At 35.1% G+C, this 20,971-nt stretch overlaps 1 protein-coding gene across 2 annotated transcripts in view; it reads left to right on the top strand.

Moving 5' to 3' along the window:
• The first annotated feature begins 2,915 nt into the window (after positions 1–2,915).
• Positions 2,916–20,971, top strand: part of LOC136034137 (uncharacterized histidine-rich protein DDB_G0274557-like) — a 48,438-nt gene continuing 30,382 nt past the window's right edge. The window contains exon 1 of one of the 2 annotated variants that reach the window (XM_065715313.1): positions 2,916–3,052. In XM_065715313.1, the coding sequence (XP_065571385.1) occupies positions 3,029–3,052 (24 nt within the window). In that variant the 5' untranslated portion in view covers positions 2,916–3,028. Of the gene's footprint in view, positions 3,053–18,946; positions 18,988–20,971 lie in introns of those variants that run through there. The other variant, XM_065715323.1, reaches the window with a different exon arrangement.

Raw genomic sequence — 20,971 nt, 5'->3', positions numbered from 1 at the left:
CCTTATTTCCGAAAAAAGGGGAAAACACCCCCTAAGTCATAGAATCTTAATAAAAATCACTCAATCAGATTCATTGTATCAGAGAACCCTATTGTGCAGGTTTCAAGCTCCTCTCTGCAAAATGTGGAATTTTGTATTTTTGCCAGAAGAAAGACCATGGATGCGTGTTTATTTACTTATTTTCCTTCTTCTTCTTTTTCCCAGAGCTGATATTAGTGACCCAGTGGTCATAGAATGTCGCGACAAGGCTCAATTGAGCGAAAATTAAAATTTATAGTGCTCTATTTAAGTGATAAGAACTGGAGGGCAACTAGGCCCCCTCCCACGCTCATTTTACCCAAAGTCACCGGACACAAATTTTGAAATGGCCATTTTGTTCAACATAGTCAGAAAATCTATGTCTATAAGGACGACTTTTTCCCCGAAGTCCAACATGGAAGGGCTGCAAGTTATGAACTTTGCCCATTTTTTACATATAGGATTGGTTATTGGGAATTATACAGACGTTTTCAGGGGAAATTTTTTTCTGGTGGAGGGAGAAGGGGGTTACGTGAGATGATATTTCCATGGAGGAATTTCTCATGGTAGAAGAGAATTTCTATGAAGGGGGCGCTGGATTTTCCAGCAATATTTAAAAAAAGGTAATTGAAAAAAAGTTTTTCCTTCTGAAAGTAATGAGCAACATTTAAACTAAAAATGAATTGAAATTATTACGTATATATCCCACCAGAAAATTCCACCTGAAAATACCCTACCGGAAAATAGCCCACTCGGGAAATACCCCCCATGGAAAACACCCTCCTAACGGAAAAATACCTCCCTTGAAAATACCCTCAAGGAAAACACCCCCGTGGAAAATATCCCCCGGAATATCCCCCCCCCATGGAAAATATCTCCCAGAAAATTTTCATTGGAACGCTTTCTCGTATGTTTAATTTAGTTATAAGTCACCCGTATGTCCAAGTTTACAAGCAGAAAAGGGAAAAGCAGGGGCTACACCAAAGGATTAGGGTCATGACATTTTACATAAAACGACTCCTGTACATAAAAAATCTAATAATCATCGTAGGATATTACTCAGAGTTGCAACCCAAAAAGAAAAAAACAAACCACTAGATTTTAGTGGTTTTTGGCTAATTTTGTGGGATTTTTTTTCAATAATAGGCTATAGCGATTTGTGTGCTGATTTAGTGATTTATTTAGTTTAGGCAATAAAAAATACTAAAAATAATGATAAATCACCAAGGATGGCAACCCTAATATCAAACAGCTTGTGGCAAAGAACTGTAGCAAGGAGCGATCCCGCTCAATAGCAACCAAACTCTAAATTTCGAAGTTTTGATACCAATAGTTACATCAAAAGAATTGCATTTTAATGCTGATTTTAAATATGTAAGTTTCATCAAGTTTAGTATTACCCATCAAAAGTTACAAGCCTGAGAAAATTTGTCTTATTTTTGAGTATAGGAGGAAATATCCCTTAAAAGTCATAAAATCTTAAGGAAAGTCCTACCATCAGATTCAGCGTATCAGAGAACCGTAATGTAGAAGTTTCAAGCTCCTATCTACAAAAATGTGGAATTGTCTATGTTTTGCCAAGAAACAAATCACAGATGCGTGTTCATTTGCTTTTTTGTTGTGTTTTTTTTTCCCAGGGGTGATCGTATCGATCCAGTTGTCCTAGAATGTCACGAGAGGGCTCATTCTAACGGAAATTGAGTTTTCTAGTGGTATTTTTAGTGACCAAAAGAATTGGAGGGCACCTAGGCCACCTCCCACACACATTTCCCCCCAAAGTCACCGGATAAAATTTTTAGATAGTCACTCAGTTCAACAGTCACTTCAGTTCAGTTCATTCATAGTCACTGTTCAACTTAGTCAAAAGCCTAATAACCATGTCTTTAGGGATGACTTAATTCCCCCAAGTCCCCGGTGTAGGGGCTGCAAGTTACAAACGTTGACCATTGTTTGCATATAGTAATCGTTAATTATGAAGTGTACAGACGTTTTCAGGAGGACTTTTTTGCGTTGGGGTGGGAATAGGTCATGGGGAAGAGTTTACATGGGAGGATCTTTCCATAGAGGAATTTTTCATGAGGGAAGAGAATTTTTATGAAGGGGGCAGAGGATTTTCTAGCATTATTTAAAAAAAAACACTGAGAAAATAAATAATTTTTTTTCTACTGAAATTAATAAGGAGCATTAAGACTTAAAACGAACATAAAATATTACGTATATAAGGGGGTTCGTCTCCTCAACAATACCTTGTTCATTACGCTAAAGCGTTTTTAGTAATTTCAACTATTTATTCTAAGGCCTTTGTGATTTAGGGGTCATTTCTTAAAGATTTGGGACAAAATTCAGGCTCTGTAAAGAACGAGGGAGTGAACCCCCTCATATACGTAATAAAAATACACAAATATAGAAGTTCGTTACGTAAGATAATTCGTAAGGTACGTATGTTTATTACTAACAAAAACGTTCGTAAAAAACAAAATCTAGTTGCATTTTTAAATAGTCCATCCCCTTTTTTTCAAAATCGTCCGATCAAAACTATAAGAAAGCCATTTAGCCAAAAAAATAATACTATGCAAATTTTGTTTTAATTATTCATGGGCGGTGAGCCAAAATCAAAACATTCATTAATTCAAAATCATTCAGAAATTAAATTAAAAAAAAACAAGTTTGTTTAACTGCAAGTAAGGAGCAACATTAAAACTTAAAACAAAAAAAAATTATTCCGTATACAAAAAGGGTTGACTCCTCCTCCCGTTTTTTATTGTTTTTCTAAGAATACAACCCTGTGATTAGTAAAACATGATTAACAAATTAATTTATAGACTGAATTCTTACGATAAGGAACTTCTGTGATGACTAATGGCAATTCTTCACAGTACACGAGTAAAACCATTGAAAACGTTAATAAAACGTTTTCTTTTGTAACACTCCATATGTGTATTTCAGCATTTTTCCTTAGCATGAACTAAGATGAACTTGAAAAAGGAATAAGTCAGGATTATTATTGTACATGAATTCCAGCTTCTTTTATAGAGTAAGATTATTCTTTAGCTAACTTTAGAACTGGTTTTTGTACTTTTTCAACGAAGCACCCAAGAGGCGAAGTTAGGGTAATCCCATTGAAATATGATTTTCATGTAGTCTTTAATTTACATAATTTGGGCTATATATTCGCATACTAGCGGGGGGTGGGGTAAAGTATTTGTACGGCATCCCTAACCTGACTTCAGGTAAAATTCTAGTTTAGCTACTGTTCGCGATCTTGGAAAGGGGTTACGTTAGGAAAATGAAACTTTCAGTAATGAATCCAGGGCCAAAAGCATACTCCGGAAGGTATTGCCAAGCATCCATGTTAACTCTCTTCTCATTTCTAAGTCTTGGAAATTTGTCTGCTTGATAGGTTCCTATTGAAATTTTGACAAAACAACATTTTACCTTTATTTTCAGTTATCAGTTTCTTTTCCTCTGGTTTTAGTTCTGAAAATGCAATCGCTGTTGTTTGAGCAGAATTTTAAGCCATATCAATGTTGTTCTTTTTTTAATTAAGAAATGTATTTGAGGATCTTTGAAACCTCATAAATTCGGATTGAGCAAAGCTGTGAAGCTGAAAACAGTTTCGCTGTGCTTCCTTTAAGCAGAAGATCTATTTTGCAAGGTTTCACATTTAAAACACAAAGATTTGTAAAGGTCATCAAAGGCCATGGCCTTCTAGAAGGGGAAGGGGTAGCAATGGGTACTTTAAAATACCTTCCCGGGACATACTTTAGTCTGTAGACCCATCCCTGAAAGTTTCATTTTCCTAACATAACCCCTTTCCAAAATAGCAAAAAATAGCTAAACTAGGATTTTACCCAACTTAAACTAACCTCCGTCCCACCCTCTTAATGTGCAAATGTGCCCGAATTATACTTAATGTGCCCGAATTATACAAGTCCAATGCATTCTGTCACCTGCCATTTGACTTTGTGGCTATGACACCGGTTTTCTCAAATCTTACAATCAGCAAACTTTGTGACTGTGTTTGTTTAATTAACAAGTACCCAGGTTTTTACATATAACATAGTTAGCCGTCTGACAGTCATAACCATAACTATAACATACTGAACTATGTCATTTATTTGTCAGTACCTCGTCGAACTTGTCGTAAAAACATGTGTCTCTTTCTTTGTCATTAATTATTATTATTTTTGACGTTCAGGAGGAATTAAATAAAAAACCAAATTTTTCAACTTAAAGTAAGGATCAACATGGAAACTTAGAACGAACAGAAATTATTACGTGTATGAGGGGGCTATCCCCCTTGTCAATACCTCGCCCTTTTCGCTAAAGTTCAAATTTTGTTCCAGTTCTTTAAGAATGACCTCTGAATCACAAAGGCCGTTTAATTATAATAAATAGCTTTTTTGAAAGTACTAAAAAACGCTTAAATAATGCTGGAAAATTTAGCGCCCTCTTCATGGAAAATTCTCTTTCCCCAAGAAAAGTTCATCCATGGAAAGCTACTCCCATATAACCATGTCTCCTCGACCCCCCTAACCAGAAAAAATCCCCCCGAAAACGTCAGTACACTTCCCAAACCAATGCTACATATAAACAATGGGCAAAGTTCATTACTCACAGCCCTTCCCCCGGAGACTTTGGGGGATTAAGTCGTCCTCAAAGACATTGTTATTAGATTTTTCAACTATACTGGACAAAATGGCTATCTCAAAATTTTGATTCGGTGACAATGAGAAAAAAGAGCCTTAGAGGGGTCCTAGTTACCCTCCAATTTTTGTCACTTGAAAAGGGCACTAGAAATTTTAATTTCCGTTTAAAAGAGCTTTATCGGAATATTCTAGAACCACTTGGTCGATACGATCACCCCTGAAAAAAAAAATTAAATACGCATCCATGATATTTCTTCCGGCAAAAAATACAAATTCCACTTTTTGCAGAACTATTTGATTGGAGTTGTTATAAGGAAGCAATTAAAATTTGATTGGAGTTATTGAGTTGTGTTCTTTGCTACTTTATTGCAATTTTCATTTCCTTATTGTGCTTTAAAGTTGAATAGGCTTAGTAGTTTTTTTTTTTGTTTTTTTTTTTTTTTTTACAGTTGGAAATTATAGCAACATTTTTATGGGATTGTAAGATTTTTTAAATACCATTTCCTCACGGAAAAATCCCCTTGACAATTCCAACCTTTATGATAATTTTCTCAGACACAATGCTGTCAAAACATCTGCAAGTGTAAGATTGATTTGCCTAAGAAAAAGTAACCCAAATAAAAATAATTTTGTACAGGAATTCTGACAAGTTTCCCCCGTGTAAAAATACAGTTGGAAAATTCACCACCCAGAAAATCCCCTCCTCTCGCAAAATTTTCCCCGTGGAAAATGTTCCTCCACCTCATAAATGTGTATAAAATTCCTAATATCAAATACTCCATGTAAACAATCTTAGTCATAACTTAGTTTATTTCCAAGGGGTTCTGTGGTTCATGTAATCCCAAAAGGTGTATTTATTGGACCTCTCAATAATACTGAATTAAATGGCAATCTTGAAATTTTGGTCAGATGACTTTGGGGAAAAAAGGGTGTGGGAAGAGAGCTAGTGCACTTATTGTAAACGAATTTTGGATATTGTAAATAGATTTCCAACATTCACGGTATCATCTGCATTACACACATTTACGTACCATTGCTGTGTAAAACACCAACATCAAAACAACTAAAACTAGTGAATTAAAAAGGTCAATAAAAGCATAAAAGGGGATAAAAGCGAACGTGCACAAATAAAAAGGAGTAAATTAATTAGGTTTTTTGTTTATTTAGTCTTTAATATAAAGTACAAAAGCTTTTTCTTATCTTGGCTAAGCAGTGGATGGGGGCAAGATAGGAGCAAGTAAAGAGCCAGCCCGGGTCGCGCGGTGTCTGGGTGAGAGTGCTATAGTGGGAAAACTTTTCTTTTGGGGATTTTATTGAATTTTTTGAAAAACGGACACACAACTTAACTCTCTTGCATTGAAGTGTTTTTAACTTAGTTTTTTTTTAGAAGAAAAGAGAATGGAACTTTATACTCTTATGAAAATTATTTGCAAGGCTATTTTTTCGATGGATTCACTTTTATCCGGTCTTTCCACAAAATGCCAAGGTGCCAGACAGGACGAGCATATTCAAGGTGCGGGCAGACAAAGGAGGTATAAATCCTTAAGGAATGGGAAGCAAAGACGAAAAATTTATTCAAGATCTTAGAGAAGGGGATAGTTGCATTAGATTTCTGAATAATATTATGATCAAGGATATCCCATTTTAAATTAGAAGAGATTGTGACTCGAGGTAATTTCAAGGAGCCCGCAAAAGTTTCAGGAGGGATAAGATTGAGAAAAGGTAGTGTGAGATTTGAGGAATGGCATTATCGTGGATTTAGGGGAGTTCATTTTTTTGTCAAATTGCAAAGCATTTGCAATGTCACTGAGGATACACATAGGGTTGCTCATTAAATTTTTAAAGCAGGTTTCAACGACCGTAAGGTCACAACGAATTTCCATCTGTCAGGAAATTCCTTAGCAAGACTGTTGATCATGACTGAAAAAGAAGGAGACCAGGGAGAGCACCTTGGGGTACTCTGTTGTGAACAGGGAGGGTATTGGAAAAACAGTTCCAGTACTTGGATACCTGTAATCTATTTGATAAGAAAGAAGCAATCATTTTCACCAGGAAAAATTCAGTATTGAATTCAGCGAACAAGTTTCTGAACAAAACATTGTGATTAACAAGGTCAAATGATTTTTGGACATCAGTTGGAATTAAATTAAGCCAGATGTTAGGGTTTTCCCAGAATTTTTTCAATGGAGTCAATAAGATAAACAGTGTAATAAGAAGTCGAAATGGGTTGGGGCTCCTGAATTGCCAGAGGTATGAAAGAGGAAAAATTTCAATCTTAAGCCAAGCAGTAACGAATCATTCATTTAGTTTTGAGAGAATAGGAGTGAAGGAAATGGAACGAACACCTTCACAACCAGACCTTCCGTGTTTCTTTTTAATGTGGTTGTGAAACCCTATTTCCATATTTTTTTTTAATTGCCCGGACTCGGTAATTTCATTGGAAAGGAGAGAAAAGAGCTTTGAAAGACTATCACAGAAGGAACTGATAAGGGGAAATAGAGTATCCAATGGGCAGACACTTCTCTTAGTTTCTCTTGGTTTTCTGATCCCTTTTCAATTTTCAAAAGGGAAATAAAAGGGAAAAGGGGTGGGGGAATTGAATCAGCCGGTAATCGATCGGTAATCGAATCAGCTCCGATAATGCCGGAAGTTTTAACAATGGATGCGAGGAGCCTGTTAAAGTTATTTCCAGCAGCTTCAGGTAATTCAGGTAGGTCGAAATTAAGCTGATAGGGTATCATACCACACAGCTTTTTAAGATCAGGAAACCATTTTTTGGGTTTGTTAATAGCCAATTCTTATACCTTATTTTTGTAATAAAATAGGACAGACTTACGAATTTGTTTCTTTTGTATTTTTCTTCGTGTTTAGGCTTTCTCCAGTTTCCCATTTCCGAAAAGCTTTATTTTATTCCTAATTAGTATTTTGGTATATTGATTGATGAAGAGCTGATTACTGGAGCACTTTTGAATTTTTTTTCTGGGAAATAAGCTAAGTATTTATTACTTAGCTTTTTATGGAAAGCAACGATTTTTGCATCAAAATTTTGTAAATTGAAAATATCGGACCACTTTTTGGTATTCAGCCATGTACCGAAAGCAAAAAGGCCAGAATTGTCAAGAGGGTGGTAAGAGCCATAGGTTAATTAAAAATAATACTTAAAGTTGGAAAAGGGAGATAAAAGAAGAGAAAGATGGTAACTACCTTCCAAAGGGGGCAAAGATAAGGGGGGCTGTGAAAAATATCCATATTTGTTATCTAGATTTTTTGGCACAATTTTAGTTTGGCAAATACCAAAAAAGAGCATTTGCAACTGCATTAAAAGGAAGGGGGAGTGATTTTGGCCTGATACTAAGCCAAAGTATTTCATCGTATTTAGATAAATAAGAAAATAGTGACGAAGACCACACTGCCTTTCCATAACAAACAAATACAAAGTAGAAACAATAGGGGAAATCTTTTCACGACAGTGGAAATCAGTTCTGTGAATATTTTGGCCCTATGTCAAGGGCCGTCTTCAGCACAGTACGATAAGGAGAGAGAAAATATGTATATATAAGTAAACTTACATTAAATTGTGAGAATTAAAACTAATAATGTTTTTTACAAACTTTTCTTTTAAAACAGCCCTGGCATCCTTACTTCAACAAAGTTCAACTAGGACTGACAAAAAGAATGAAGTGAGAATATAAATTTATTCAAACTAAAGAGAACAAAGTGATTAAATGCAATTTCTCAGAGCCAACCTTGCAGTTTTAGCATTATTAGTTTTAATTCTCACAATTTAATGTAATTTTATTTATATATACATATTTTCTCTCTCCTTATCGTATTGTGCTGAAGACAGCCTTTGGACATGCAGCCGAAATATTCACAGAACTGATTTTCACTGTCTTGAAAAGATTTTCCCTATTATTTCTACTTTGTATTTGTTTATTAGATAAATAAGGTACTAAAAAATCAATTTGGTTTGATTCTGATAATACCTGAAGTTCGGATAGCTTATCAAAATTATAGCTTGTCTGAGTTAATAATAAGGATTTTTGGAAATCTAAAATGATTCGAAAAGCGCAACCCTAAATGAGTTTACGTAAGTGCAGTGGCGTCGTTGAGAGGGGGATCAAAGGGAAATTTGCCCCTCCCCAATAATTTGAAGAACAAATCATCAAGTGTTGCTTCTTTAAAGTTTCAACTTCGTTCTTTACTTTGAGCAGATAATTTTTTTCCAATTAATTCATCCTTGTTTTTAATATAAAAAACTGAAACAGGGGTCTATTACACTTCCTAATATGCTCCACATTAACATTTTTACAAGTATACAGGCTTCAAAACCTTATCATCAAGTAAATAGGAGAAATTGTTAATGACAAAATTGTAACAGGCAATAGTTAATCGCACAATTACGAAAACGTACTAGAGATTCTTTTTCGCCACGCTGGCTCAGGTCAAATCATTTCCCCTGATAGGTAAATTTTTTTTTTCTTCCTAACATTTTTCAGTTCAATTAAGATTTTCTTGTTTTGAAACTTTTGAAAATGGATATGAATATACCATCTAAATCTACAAATATGACAGAAATAAATCAATGAAAAACAAGAAATCATTGAAAACAAGGAAGTTTTTCATTGAAAAACATGAAAAGAAATCATCGAAAAAGAAATAAGACTTAACGGTTTTTTATAATAATATTCGAATTGCAGCTAGATATGTCAAATCGCTTGTAGTTTAGTCATAAAAGTTAGTCGGGACGAGGGACCGGCTCCAGAAATCATTAATTTTTTTAATATTTTACTTCCAGTATTTAAATTAAAACTCCAATATAGCTCGGAATTCTCTTGTTTACAATTGAAACTTCCAGTGAGCGCAGATAACGTCCTATTCCTTGCGTTTTGGATTCACATGTAGATGCAGGTAAATGTAGAGCTACTTCATGTACGTTAGCATGCTAACTTCTCGCTACTTTTACTTTTCTAAATAATTCTTTTAACCAGCTCCAAAAAAAGAATTGATATAAATGTGCTGACGGTTATTACTGTTATTAGTCGTATTTTACGGAACGCCATCGCTGCTTGTGTGACACTTATTTCTGCATCAGCGTGCTGTACGAAATGTCTGCTGCGAATAGGCTAAAGTGAATCAGCACAATATATGGATATTTTTCTCACAATTTAGGATTTTAAACTCACAAAAAAGCGGTACCAACCCATACTCTGTATCTATTATTATTAATTTTATTAAGTACCACTAGGAGACCCATCTTGGCTTGGCGAGGAGAATTTTAGAAATAACTAAATATTAAATACCCCCTCTCCTCCGGAAATGATGCCTCCCATACCTAAAACAAATGATTTACACAAAAGAAACTTTTGTGTAATTTTTCAAGATTTTTTTTTTTTTTTTCTTAAAGAGAGATACAAAGGGGAAGGTAATTTTCAAACTCTAGGTGTCAATTTTTCCCATCCGATTGGTATCCCCAACAAGTTTTAATTAATGTAAGGTTTTTACCACAATGCTGCCAAGAAATGCTCAGATTTTCTTGATGTTCTTAATCAAACAATGCTTAAAGAGTAAGTTAAAAATTCATATTAATAATTTATGCATACTTTTTCGAATGTTTTAATTAAAAATATTGTTGCTGAAACCAAAGCACACAATGGGTAGATAACACTTAAAACCCATAAAAAATAATCAATAGAATTAAATAACTAACTCTAATTAATAGTATCCCTTAAACGGTTATTCAATAGAGTGTGACAGCTTAATTTACAGAGACAGGTTGATAAGGCACATACTAAAACGATGCATAAGATGCTATTTTACTTTTGGGGAAGGGAGGTAAATCCTATGATCCCTTCTACTTGTTTTCTGAGATGAGGGCTGTTGAATATCTATTTATCAAAATTACCTTTTTTAAGAAGTTTTAATATTTAGACAATTAAAGTAGTTTTTTGACGTCGGCTAACTCCCCTTTCCATTAAATAACCAATTATCCCCTCCCAGTATCCGGTGGGTATCCACCCAATACTGTAAAGTCATCCGTAGTGTACCGAACAAGCAATCAGTAATAATATTGGGTTTTGTGTAGGCTGCATAGCCTCTATTTTAAGGGATAATTGCACCATCCCTCAGTAGTATTTCACCTGAATCTGGGAGACTGTAAAATTAACTCTCCGATATATCTAAAAATAAGATAATTCAGAATTGCTGCTCGGTTGTATTTGGACCAAAATAATGTTTGTGCATCAGAAAAAATGGTATAAATCTGTACTGTGCTGTAGCATGGTCTCTCTTACTGCTTGAACTGGAAAATTTACGGCTGAATAAACCCTTTGCTGAATTTTCAGAACCAGGGATTTGACATGATCATTCCTGGGAAAAAAGTCAAGAAGCATCTGTACAAATCCTTCTTGGAGAAAATGTAAAATTTTGTATTTTGTAGGTTCAAGCTTGTCACCTTTGCCGCAAGAATTTATGGCCATAAATTCTTGCCTTTATGAAGTGTAGGTTATGATACATTCTTATTTTAAAACTTCTACTACCAGCGACGAATGCCGAGTCTGTATTTCTCGTCGAAAAAATAACTGAAGAAGAGTAAAAGCTGCCGTAAATTGACGTCAGGAACTGACCAGATAAACAATACCAATAAGTACAAAAAGTGTAAAAATATGCATTAACTCAAGAAGGTCAGTCAGTTAGAATCGATATAAGAAGACATACAAAAAAAAATCACGAGATACGAATAGAAGAAAAGAACTGAATTTGGCACTTTGTTGCTTGCTTACTCACCCAAGACCAGGGGGGTCTATTGAGGATGCGACAATTACCTCGCTCCTAGACTATGAAGATATTTTTTAATATCTTCATTGAACAAACTCGAAAAAAATGAACAACATTTGACCCCTCCCCCTCCCTCTAGATTTTTGAAAATCAGTTTTGCCCCTCCCCCCTCGTCTCTCTTACATTTTCTTGAACTGTCACTTATCTATAATTCATTAAAAAAAAGATTATGATGAAATTAAAAAGTGAAGTTGAAACTTAAATCTAACAAAATGACTGATTCGCGCTTTATACGACATGTTTTTGGAAAACTATTTCAAACAAACTGGCTCGGGATATTCCCTCTATTTTCAAATAGTGAAAACCTAGCACTATACTAAACGCAAAACTGACAGAACAAAAATGATTAGAAGCGAGAAAACCCTGAAGTGGCAGGAACAAAACAAAGGAATAATCTTAATCAGAAGGTATAGTCCTCTAACTTGAAAATCAGCTCTAAAGTAGGTGCATCAAACTCTACACTCTATAGTATGACATGAATACTGTAGAGAATTTCGTCTTTATTTAAAAACTGTCCTAGCCGAGTGGATTGGTGCGCTGGATTTAGTATCCTTTATCTGATAAGGCGAGAGTTCGAATCCTAATGTATCCAATTATTTGGTTCGGGACGGGGATCAGTGGTGTGACTTTGCAAGCACTGGCAGAGTGGACCCAGCTCTAAATGGGCACCTGGAGAAATCTGGAGAAGATAAACAGGAAGGGTGTGCAAAATCGCAGGATGGTTGATCTTCAACGCCCTATTGCACTTCCTCGCTGAAGGGACAAGAAACGGAGATCTGTGTTCTGTTTTTTTACCATAAATTGTCCGCTGATAATCGTGGTAGCTGCAGCCTAGTAAAGGATGAAATAAATGCTTCAGTGATTACCAATGTTAATAAATAACCTAAATGAACTATCGAATGTGATTTAAGACAAGTCAACAGATGGTAGTAAATCATACCATTGTTATAGCCTATTGAAAGTAGGAAAAGAAGAACAAACACATAAAACCCAGGAATAAATATTAATTAAAACAGGCGCTAAATAATGCGATTTATTTCCAAATGAGCCGTTTCACAATATTCTACGACCATTGGTTTGGTACAATCATCCCTGGGGAAACAGAAGAAAAGAGAAGGCACAATTTCTTCCCATGCAAAAAATTAAGTTACCTTGTTTTTCATCAAAGAATTACTAAAGAATAGGGAATACTGTCGTAAATTGACTTCAGGAATGATAACTGATAACTACAATCAACTGATAACCACCACTGATAACTACAATCAAATTTAAATACCAAGCAATAACTACAAGTATAAGAAAAGTAATGCAAAAAAATCGTTTAAGGCGAGGGACTTTAAATTAGGTTCTTCTAGATGGAGTTTTTAACTAGATAATTCCTGTGGTGCGCTTTTCATTTAGGTCTGACTGTAACAGACACGTAATTTTGACAACATGTGCAATCAAAATGTCTTTTGTTTTGGTCACATATGCGTCTCAACTTTCCCTGAAAGTTTGAACTCAATATCCGTAGCCAATCTGACACTTTGAGGAATTTCAGTCTTTCATTCAAAATTCCCACAATATCGTTTTAGCAGTAAATCCTTATTATCAGGACTAACTGAAATAACAGTTAAAGCTCCTGAATCATCTTCAAATTGGCGATTCTTTTCCATTTAACAGGTACTTGTTTAAGGTGTTTTCAAACTTCTGGTTTTTATAGCCCCGTAGTTCGTTCTTTACTAGGTGGAAAAACTTGAGTGCGAGTCAAAAACTCGACAAGCTTGAGGAAACAACCTAAAAATGACGTAGAAAATTAAGAGAAAAGTGCAAGAAGATAATGAGATTTCATTACTTCCGTGCAATAACACAAAAATTTATAAATGCGAAACAATTTGAAGCTAAAAATGGTTCCTTTTGGCAAAAAAGGATAACGGTTGGTCATGCTAAAATTTTCGTCTGTCAGTGTAAAAAATCTTCAGTCTAACAAAGGTGCAAACCAATTTAATGAGAACCAGGTGTTCGATATTGACATCGAAATGGAAGGTTTAACGAAATTGTCCGATTTTTACTTTGACGAAGAAACGAATATGTTTTATGACTGTAACAATATCCTGAGAGAAGGTGGAAACTATCAAAAAACCAACCCAAGCACTTCCAGTTTCACAGAGTTTGTCAACGGTGACGTACAAATTGATTGTTCTTCTGAAAATGAAAAAACTCACTGGACTAGCACTGCAGCAAAATTGCTCGACAATTTTGCAACCACCATTCTTGAGATAAAAACTGAAACTATCCCAAAAAATAGTCAAGATGGAGAGGAGAATGTTCAGCCTGATAATAATCACTCCGTTAATACTGATAAAACTCGATTAGCTGAAAGTATAAATAAAAATTATGAAGAAAGAGTAAAGTGTGGGAAAGAGATGAACACTTCAAGTAATAATGCTGACCAGCAGGCACATCGTGAGATAGTGCAATCTGTAGAGAATAGCTTTTGTGACCAAAACTCTAAGGATTCAAAAACAAATCTTGACTTTTCTGCAATGAATTATCGACCCATGGTGATTCATCATGATGTCATCAAAGATGCTAGAGAACTGCGAAAACCTTCATATGTCAATCATCTGCCTACAAATACACAAATATACAACGGTACCTGCAGCAAAATGCCCAATAATTTATGGACTAATATAAATCCATATAGTTATCAAAACACTCTGCCTATTATAACTGGTCATAAGTTTCCTGGTATAGGCATGGTCCAGATGGCTACCAAACAGCCTTATATTGATCCTCAGCATCCTGTTTTATTATTAGATAACAACCGAGTCTCTAAATCATCTGAACCAACTAATAGTCTCAATACAAGCATGGAATCCATGTTCTCCTGTCCATCATTTTCTTCTACTAAATTTTCGTACCATCAACCTTTTTTATGTGTCGAATGCAAGAATTGCACTTATGTCAATCGTGTTCCTAACCCTTTTGAAAATATACAATCATACCGTACATATAATCGAAGTATGAAACGAAATGAGAAAGACAAAGACCTCTTTCGTAGAAACGGTGTTGGGGGAGTTAAGCGGCGAAAGATTAAGGAGAAAACTAAAGGCTTTTGAAACTATTCTGACTCAAAAAAGTAAAATTGAAATATTTCCCCGGTAATTTGGCTGTTCAATTATTGAGTTTGGTCTTAAGTAAACGTTTGACACCAAAATGTACCTGAATCGTAGTTCGTTTTACGACAGAACTTAACTTCACTTATTGAGTGTGTTCTGAATAATGCACAAGTACCAAGCAGCCTTTTTCCATGTTGCACATTAATTTGGAACGATCTTCCTTGGGATATTTTACGTAAAAGTTTCCCTGTTGTCTCAAAAGAAGATTTAAAAGTAATTTAAAAACTCATGATGGGGTGATGGAAAAGATAGAAGTAATTGGTGACGCAAATTTATAAATTACAAAATGGTAGCACAATTTTTCTTTTGTTTTCCATCAAGACTAGCAGGCTTGTCGTAAAGAGGTTTTTGCTGGCTTACTTAAAAACTACTAATCATATTTACATATTTTTTTATATAAATAATACTAAAACCGCCTAAACTTTCAACAGGCCAGAGCCTCATTTGTGCTAAATGAAAGTAGATAGAAATTACTCATAAATTTTTACTTTCAGCTACAGGAACAAATAGACAAGGTTCTAGGTGGAAACATGGTATTTTTATTAAGGGATCGTCGAACCCAGGTCAGTGGAAATAGGGATTGATGAGGGTTATACACTGAACAAAACATAATATTAAATTCATTCAGAGAAACACTGTGTTCGATTTGCTGTTATGAAGAACAGTGCACTTCTTCTCAACCCATTTCTCACGTAAAAATATTGCTACCCCTCCATAATCCCTACCATTACAAAACTTTTTCCTGTGGCTACTGTATTACCGATATTCTGAAATTGAAATACCATTATTTAACAATGTCTCTACTAAGGATACTAGATCCCAAACCTTTAATGTTATTAACTCTGACACTCATTGGGCAAAAACCTCGTATAGTCCAGTGCAATATTTTCACTTTCACTAATTTACCATGACCATCATTTCCAATCCCTCCATGATCGCATCTCAGCATTCTAAATAAAACTGAACTAGTATCTTTACTTTTTGGACTATTGTAAACACTTCCGCCTTCTCGAATAGCTTTGCTCACATGTATATTGCTGGGGCTAAGTGTGTCCAAGTCCTCGTTACTGCGCTTGGAAGCCATATTTTAATTTATAGATCCTGAGCGATTTCCTGCTTCCACTATTGCCTTCTTCCCTGTATTCACACTCTGTTCATCTGTCTGGATATTATTTTTACTGTTTTCCACTGTTCATATTCTTTTGTAATGGGGAAAACTGTACCTTCTGCCTTAATGCATGTTGTTATGGTAAATGAATCATAATATCCAGCTCTAAATCATTAGAAAAATGTTTATTTACTATCCCCGATTTAGTCCCTTGCGACTTAGAATATTTATCATTTTTTCTGATTTTACCAGAAACGGCTTCAACCTGTCACAAAACGATCTATCATGTTTGGTATAATCTCTACTTACAGTAAAATTTGCGCCCTTAAGATAACTGCTACATTTTAAGATCAAATCGTGGTAAATCATGTTTTAAAGTCTCACTATTACAGGCACTACATCACTAACTGCTTAAAATTTTAATTCACCCTTAATGCCCGACTTTTTTAGGCCTAAAATTAGGAATAAAAAATTAAACATCCTCTGTTAAAGAGAATGTATGCTGGACTAGGGGGTCCGCAATTATACAGAACAAAATGCGTCGTCTTCTCCTCTGCCTGACTAATTCTGTTTTATGCAATTCTCGGTTCTGAATGTAAATTATCTACTTCTTTCTTTACTCTCCGAGTAATGCCCAGCAGTTTTTGTGATTGCAGCATTCGTACTTTGAGATAGCATGTAAACCTTTGGATGAGTACCCCTGATTTGTCTTCCCATAGAGCCCAACTTCTCAACCATCTCGCTAGTTTCATCTAGAATCTCTGATATACCTGCGGAGTCAATCATTTTCCTTTCCATTTAACTCTAAATTCGCATAGCGATGAACGGTACTTAAAGGCGATGGGAATATTTGATAACCCCCCAACAAGCATAAGAAAAAAAATTGCGAATTAGCCACTTCCAACCTCCGAGTAACTTTAGGACAAAGATAAATAATTCAACCGGTTTATTTAATAAAATTTAACCTAGAGTACTGAACGAAACTCTTTTATGCCGAATAAAACATACATATTAGGTTGCCCTTTTTTTTGTCAGATTCAAATTATATTGGTAGCAAAAAGTGGCACTGACTTTTAAATTTGACTATAAGGATCCCAGGCCTTGAGACTTAAAATTTAATCTAACAGCCACCTTTGAATCTTCTTTGGCAGCTTCTATTATGTCATCTACCTTATTTTCTTCGTCCTTGATAGCTTTCCTGATCCTCTACGTTGGCATCACCTGCAATAGATCCTCTAACTAGTTCTGGATAAGGCTTCCTATAGAGCTCGCTTAAATCCTTTGGAAACACTACAGTCATTATATCCATTGCGAAATACAAGTTCTCTTCGGTTTTCAACAAGGAAAACTAGACAACTTCAAATAAAGGGTTCCGATTATGAAAAATCGATTGACTTTCTCAAAATTTGCAGTTCCCGGCATTTGGCCCTATTTGGTCAAAACTGAAGTTTTGCAGCAAAAAAATGAAAGAAATCATCACATTGTCGTGTGACAGTATATTTTTTTGCTCGTAGGGGTATCTTGATATTTTCATTTCTATTCGATTGAGTTCTCTTTGATAGTCTATTACCACTGATTGGGAAAGACCAGCCTTAGGAAGAAGGAGCATCAGAACTTCAAATCACCTCTCAGATGCAGTCGTTTCCTCCTACTCTGGAATTAAAGTTGTGTGGCTGTCCGGCTCGTATTTCTTCCGAAATTTTTGGCCTTTTCCATCGTCTTGTGCCTTCATCTTGCCACTGGTGAAGCAGGTTTCAATCTGGTATATAAACTATGTAACTAAAACACAACCGTCTTCGTTGATTAATTGCATCAAGTAAACCAGCGACATAACTTTGCTTACATTGGTAAGATGCCCCCCTATCATAAAGGACTTCGATATGCCTGCTAAAGAAACAAACAATAAGCTTAAATTGATCTCCAGACAACCTAGGACAGTATTCTTATTTGTAAATCTGGCTCTGAAGAAAAAACGAACAAGCATAATAATATGAATTACTTACAGAAACAAAAGGCTAGAACAGCATCTAACAGAGGGACTCGTCATGCGCCTGTAAAGATATCTATATTTAAGGTTTTGCCACTATTTCCCAGAATTTTAAATTTTTACTTAGGCCTACTCTGTCTGTAAGCCATTTTTATTATTTAACTAGCTATTGGTGTGGCGCTTCGCGCCCCCCAGGCCCCCTTGCGCACGTAAGTCGTTACGCGCCGTATGAGTTACGTGCCATTGTAGCTGTGTAATAAATTGTCAGGTTTCCATGGGAAAACAATCCGTATTCAGATCTATACCGCATTTTTCAATTATTGCCCTTGAGCTTTGTTGATGGTGATTGCTAATCGAATATTCCCTGTGTCCCCGTCGTCATTTATATATCCCCCCTGCACCCCCCGGGGTCCCCGTTGTAGTTGTGTCCCTGTGTCCCGGTCGTCATTTGTGTCCCTGTCTGTAATTTCTCTTTGAGTGTCCCGGTCGTCATTTATATTCCCTGTATCCCGGTGTCCCGGTCTGTAATTTGTCTTTGAATGTTCCGGTCGTCATTTATATTCCCTGTGTCCCGGTTGTCATTTGTATCCCGGTGTCCTGGTCTGTAACGTCATCTTATAATGACGTCATATACAAAACCTTATATACTTATAGTGACGTCATATGCAAACCCTCTTTTTACAAACAAACATACAAAAAAAACATGCATAAAACTTATATTTATGGATTATTAAAACTCGAATAAATATTCCTTTTCACGGCTTCTTGATTTTTATTGCTCATTGAAATCTCATCTGCTAACATCAGCTTGCACCTGTCCTTAAACATAAACTTAGATTTAATTTAGTTTCTTTTCTTTTACATCGTTTTGATATTGCATTTACTTTATAAAACAGAGGCTAATCACTTTCCAAATTATTACTTATTGTTTAAAGGTTTTTTTTTTGGTTTAATATCGAGACCAATCTCAATAGTTTATTATTATAAATCAGCATTTCCTGAAAAAAAACGTGATTACTCTAAACTAAAAAAAAAACGTTCTATAGATTTTAGCTAAGTAAGTTTGCTACACGCTTAAGATAGCCCATGACAGTTGAGACATGATTCAAATTTGCCGTGTCATTATGTAATTTGACCTTCAATATTTACTATATTTATAGAAACTATTATTCAAGAAAAATTAGTATTGATTTAATATTGCTAAAACACCATAGCAGAATGAACAAGGTAAGGAAGACTATATTCTGCTTATATAAGTAATTATTTGGAAATACCAGTGGCGTCAATTGAGGTGGAGGAGTATATACCCCATAGATTTTGGAAACACCGTTTTTGTATTTTCAGTGAAAAATGGCCTTTTTTGTTATTTTCATAAAAAAAAATCAGTCCAATGGATTTTGGAATAAAATCCATTTTGCCCCCCTCCCCTCTAATTTCTGAGAACTGACCCCTTTGGAAAACACATTCATGTATAATGAAAGTAAGTGCATGGTTGATTTTTTTTTTTATTTATCCAAAATAATATTGTAAATCATCACCCAGATATATATCATAAAAATCATCCAAAATATAAGAGTAGCTCGCATGCAGTTCTTAAGGCATAAATGAGAATATTTAATGAATACAAAGATTTACTTAAAGAAAATTCGACCTTGTTTCTTGGACATCATAATTGCAATATTTAGTGTAACCTAGTAAATTTAAAAGGAGCTATAAGTGATAGTATAAAATGGAGTAAAAAAACCTTAAAATTACGTTTTATTTCTGATTCTGAAGTCTGAAAGTTTTAGTTTTTTTTAAGTAAGCTTTAATTTATTTGGGTAAGTTTATTTTTTGAACATGGTTTTTCAAAACTCAATGTTTTTGTGCATTTTTTTAATTAGTTAGAGTTGACTAGGAATACAGTAATCCCCTATTTGACATTGCTATTTTAAAGCTTTTAAACAGTTCGTAGTAATGAACTGTAGTAAGGAGCGACCCAACTCAATAATAACAAAAACTCTAAAATACGGAATTTTGATACCAATAGTAACATCAAAAGAATTTTATTTTAATGCTGATTTTAAATATATAAATTTCATCAAGTTTAATCATACCCATCAAAAGTTACGAGCCTGAGAAAATTTGCCTTATTTTAGAAAATAGGGGGAGACCCCCCTAAAAGTCATAGAATCTTAACGAAAATCTCACCATCAGATACAGTGTATTAGAGAATCATACTCTAGAAGGTTCAAACTCCTATCGACAAGATGTGGAATTTTGTATTTTTTTTTTTCAGAATACAGATCACGGATGCGTGTTTATTTGTTTGTTTGTTTTTTCTGTTTGTTTTTTTCCCAGGGGTGATCGTATCGACCCAGTGATCCTAGAATGTTGCGAGAGGGCTAATTCTAACGGAAATGAAAAGTTCTAGTGCCTTTCTTAAGTGACCAAAAATTTGGAGGGCACCAAGGCCCCCTCCCACGCTAATTCTTCCCCAAAGCCACCGGATCAAAACTCTGAGATAGCCATTTTATTCAGCATAGTCGAAAAATCTTATAACTTTATCTTTGGGGATGGCTTGCTCCTCCAGAGTCCCCGTAGGAGAGGCTACAAGTTACAAACTTTGACCAATACTTACATTTAGTAGTGGTTATTGGGAAGTTTACAGACGTTTTCAGGAGGATTTTTGATTTATGGGGATGGTTGAGGGAGGGAGTTATGTGGATGGAACGTTCCATGGAGGAATTTGTCATGCGGGCAGAAAATTTCCATGAAGGGAGTGCAGGATTTTCTAGCATTATTTAAAAAAACTGAAAATTAAATATGAAAAAGTTTTTTCAACTGAAATTAAGGAGCAGCATTAAAACTTAAACGAACAGGAATTATTACGCATATGAGGGGTTCACCTCCTTCTATTACCTCTCTCTTTACGCTTAATTATTTTTAATAATTTCAACTATTTATTCTACGGCCTTTATGATTCAGGGGTTGTTCTAAAGGAATTGGGACAAAATTTAAGCTTTAGTGTAAAGAGCGAGGTATTGACGAGGGCGAACCCCCTCATATGCGTAATAAAAACACAAGAACATAGAAGTTCGTTACGTAAGCTGATTCGCAAGTTACGCATATCTTTTACTAATAAAAAGGTTCGTAAAAAATTGTAAGTTCTAGTTGCCTTTTTAAGTAACAAAAAACTGGATGGCAACTAGAGCTCTTCTCCCGCTCCTTT

The sequence above is a fragment of the Artemia franciscana genome, chromosome 2, assembly GCF_032884065.1.
Source record: "Artemia franciscana chromosome 2, ASM3288406v1, whole genome shotgun sequence".
NCBI lineage: Eukaryota > Metazoa > Arthropoda > Branchiopoda > Anostraca > Artemiidae > Artemia > Artemia franciscana.
The sequence above is the reverse complement of the archived record's forward strand: the minus strand, read 5'-3'. Positions and strand labels throughout refer to the sequence as shown.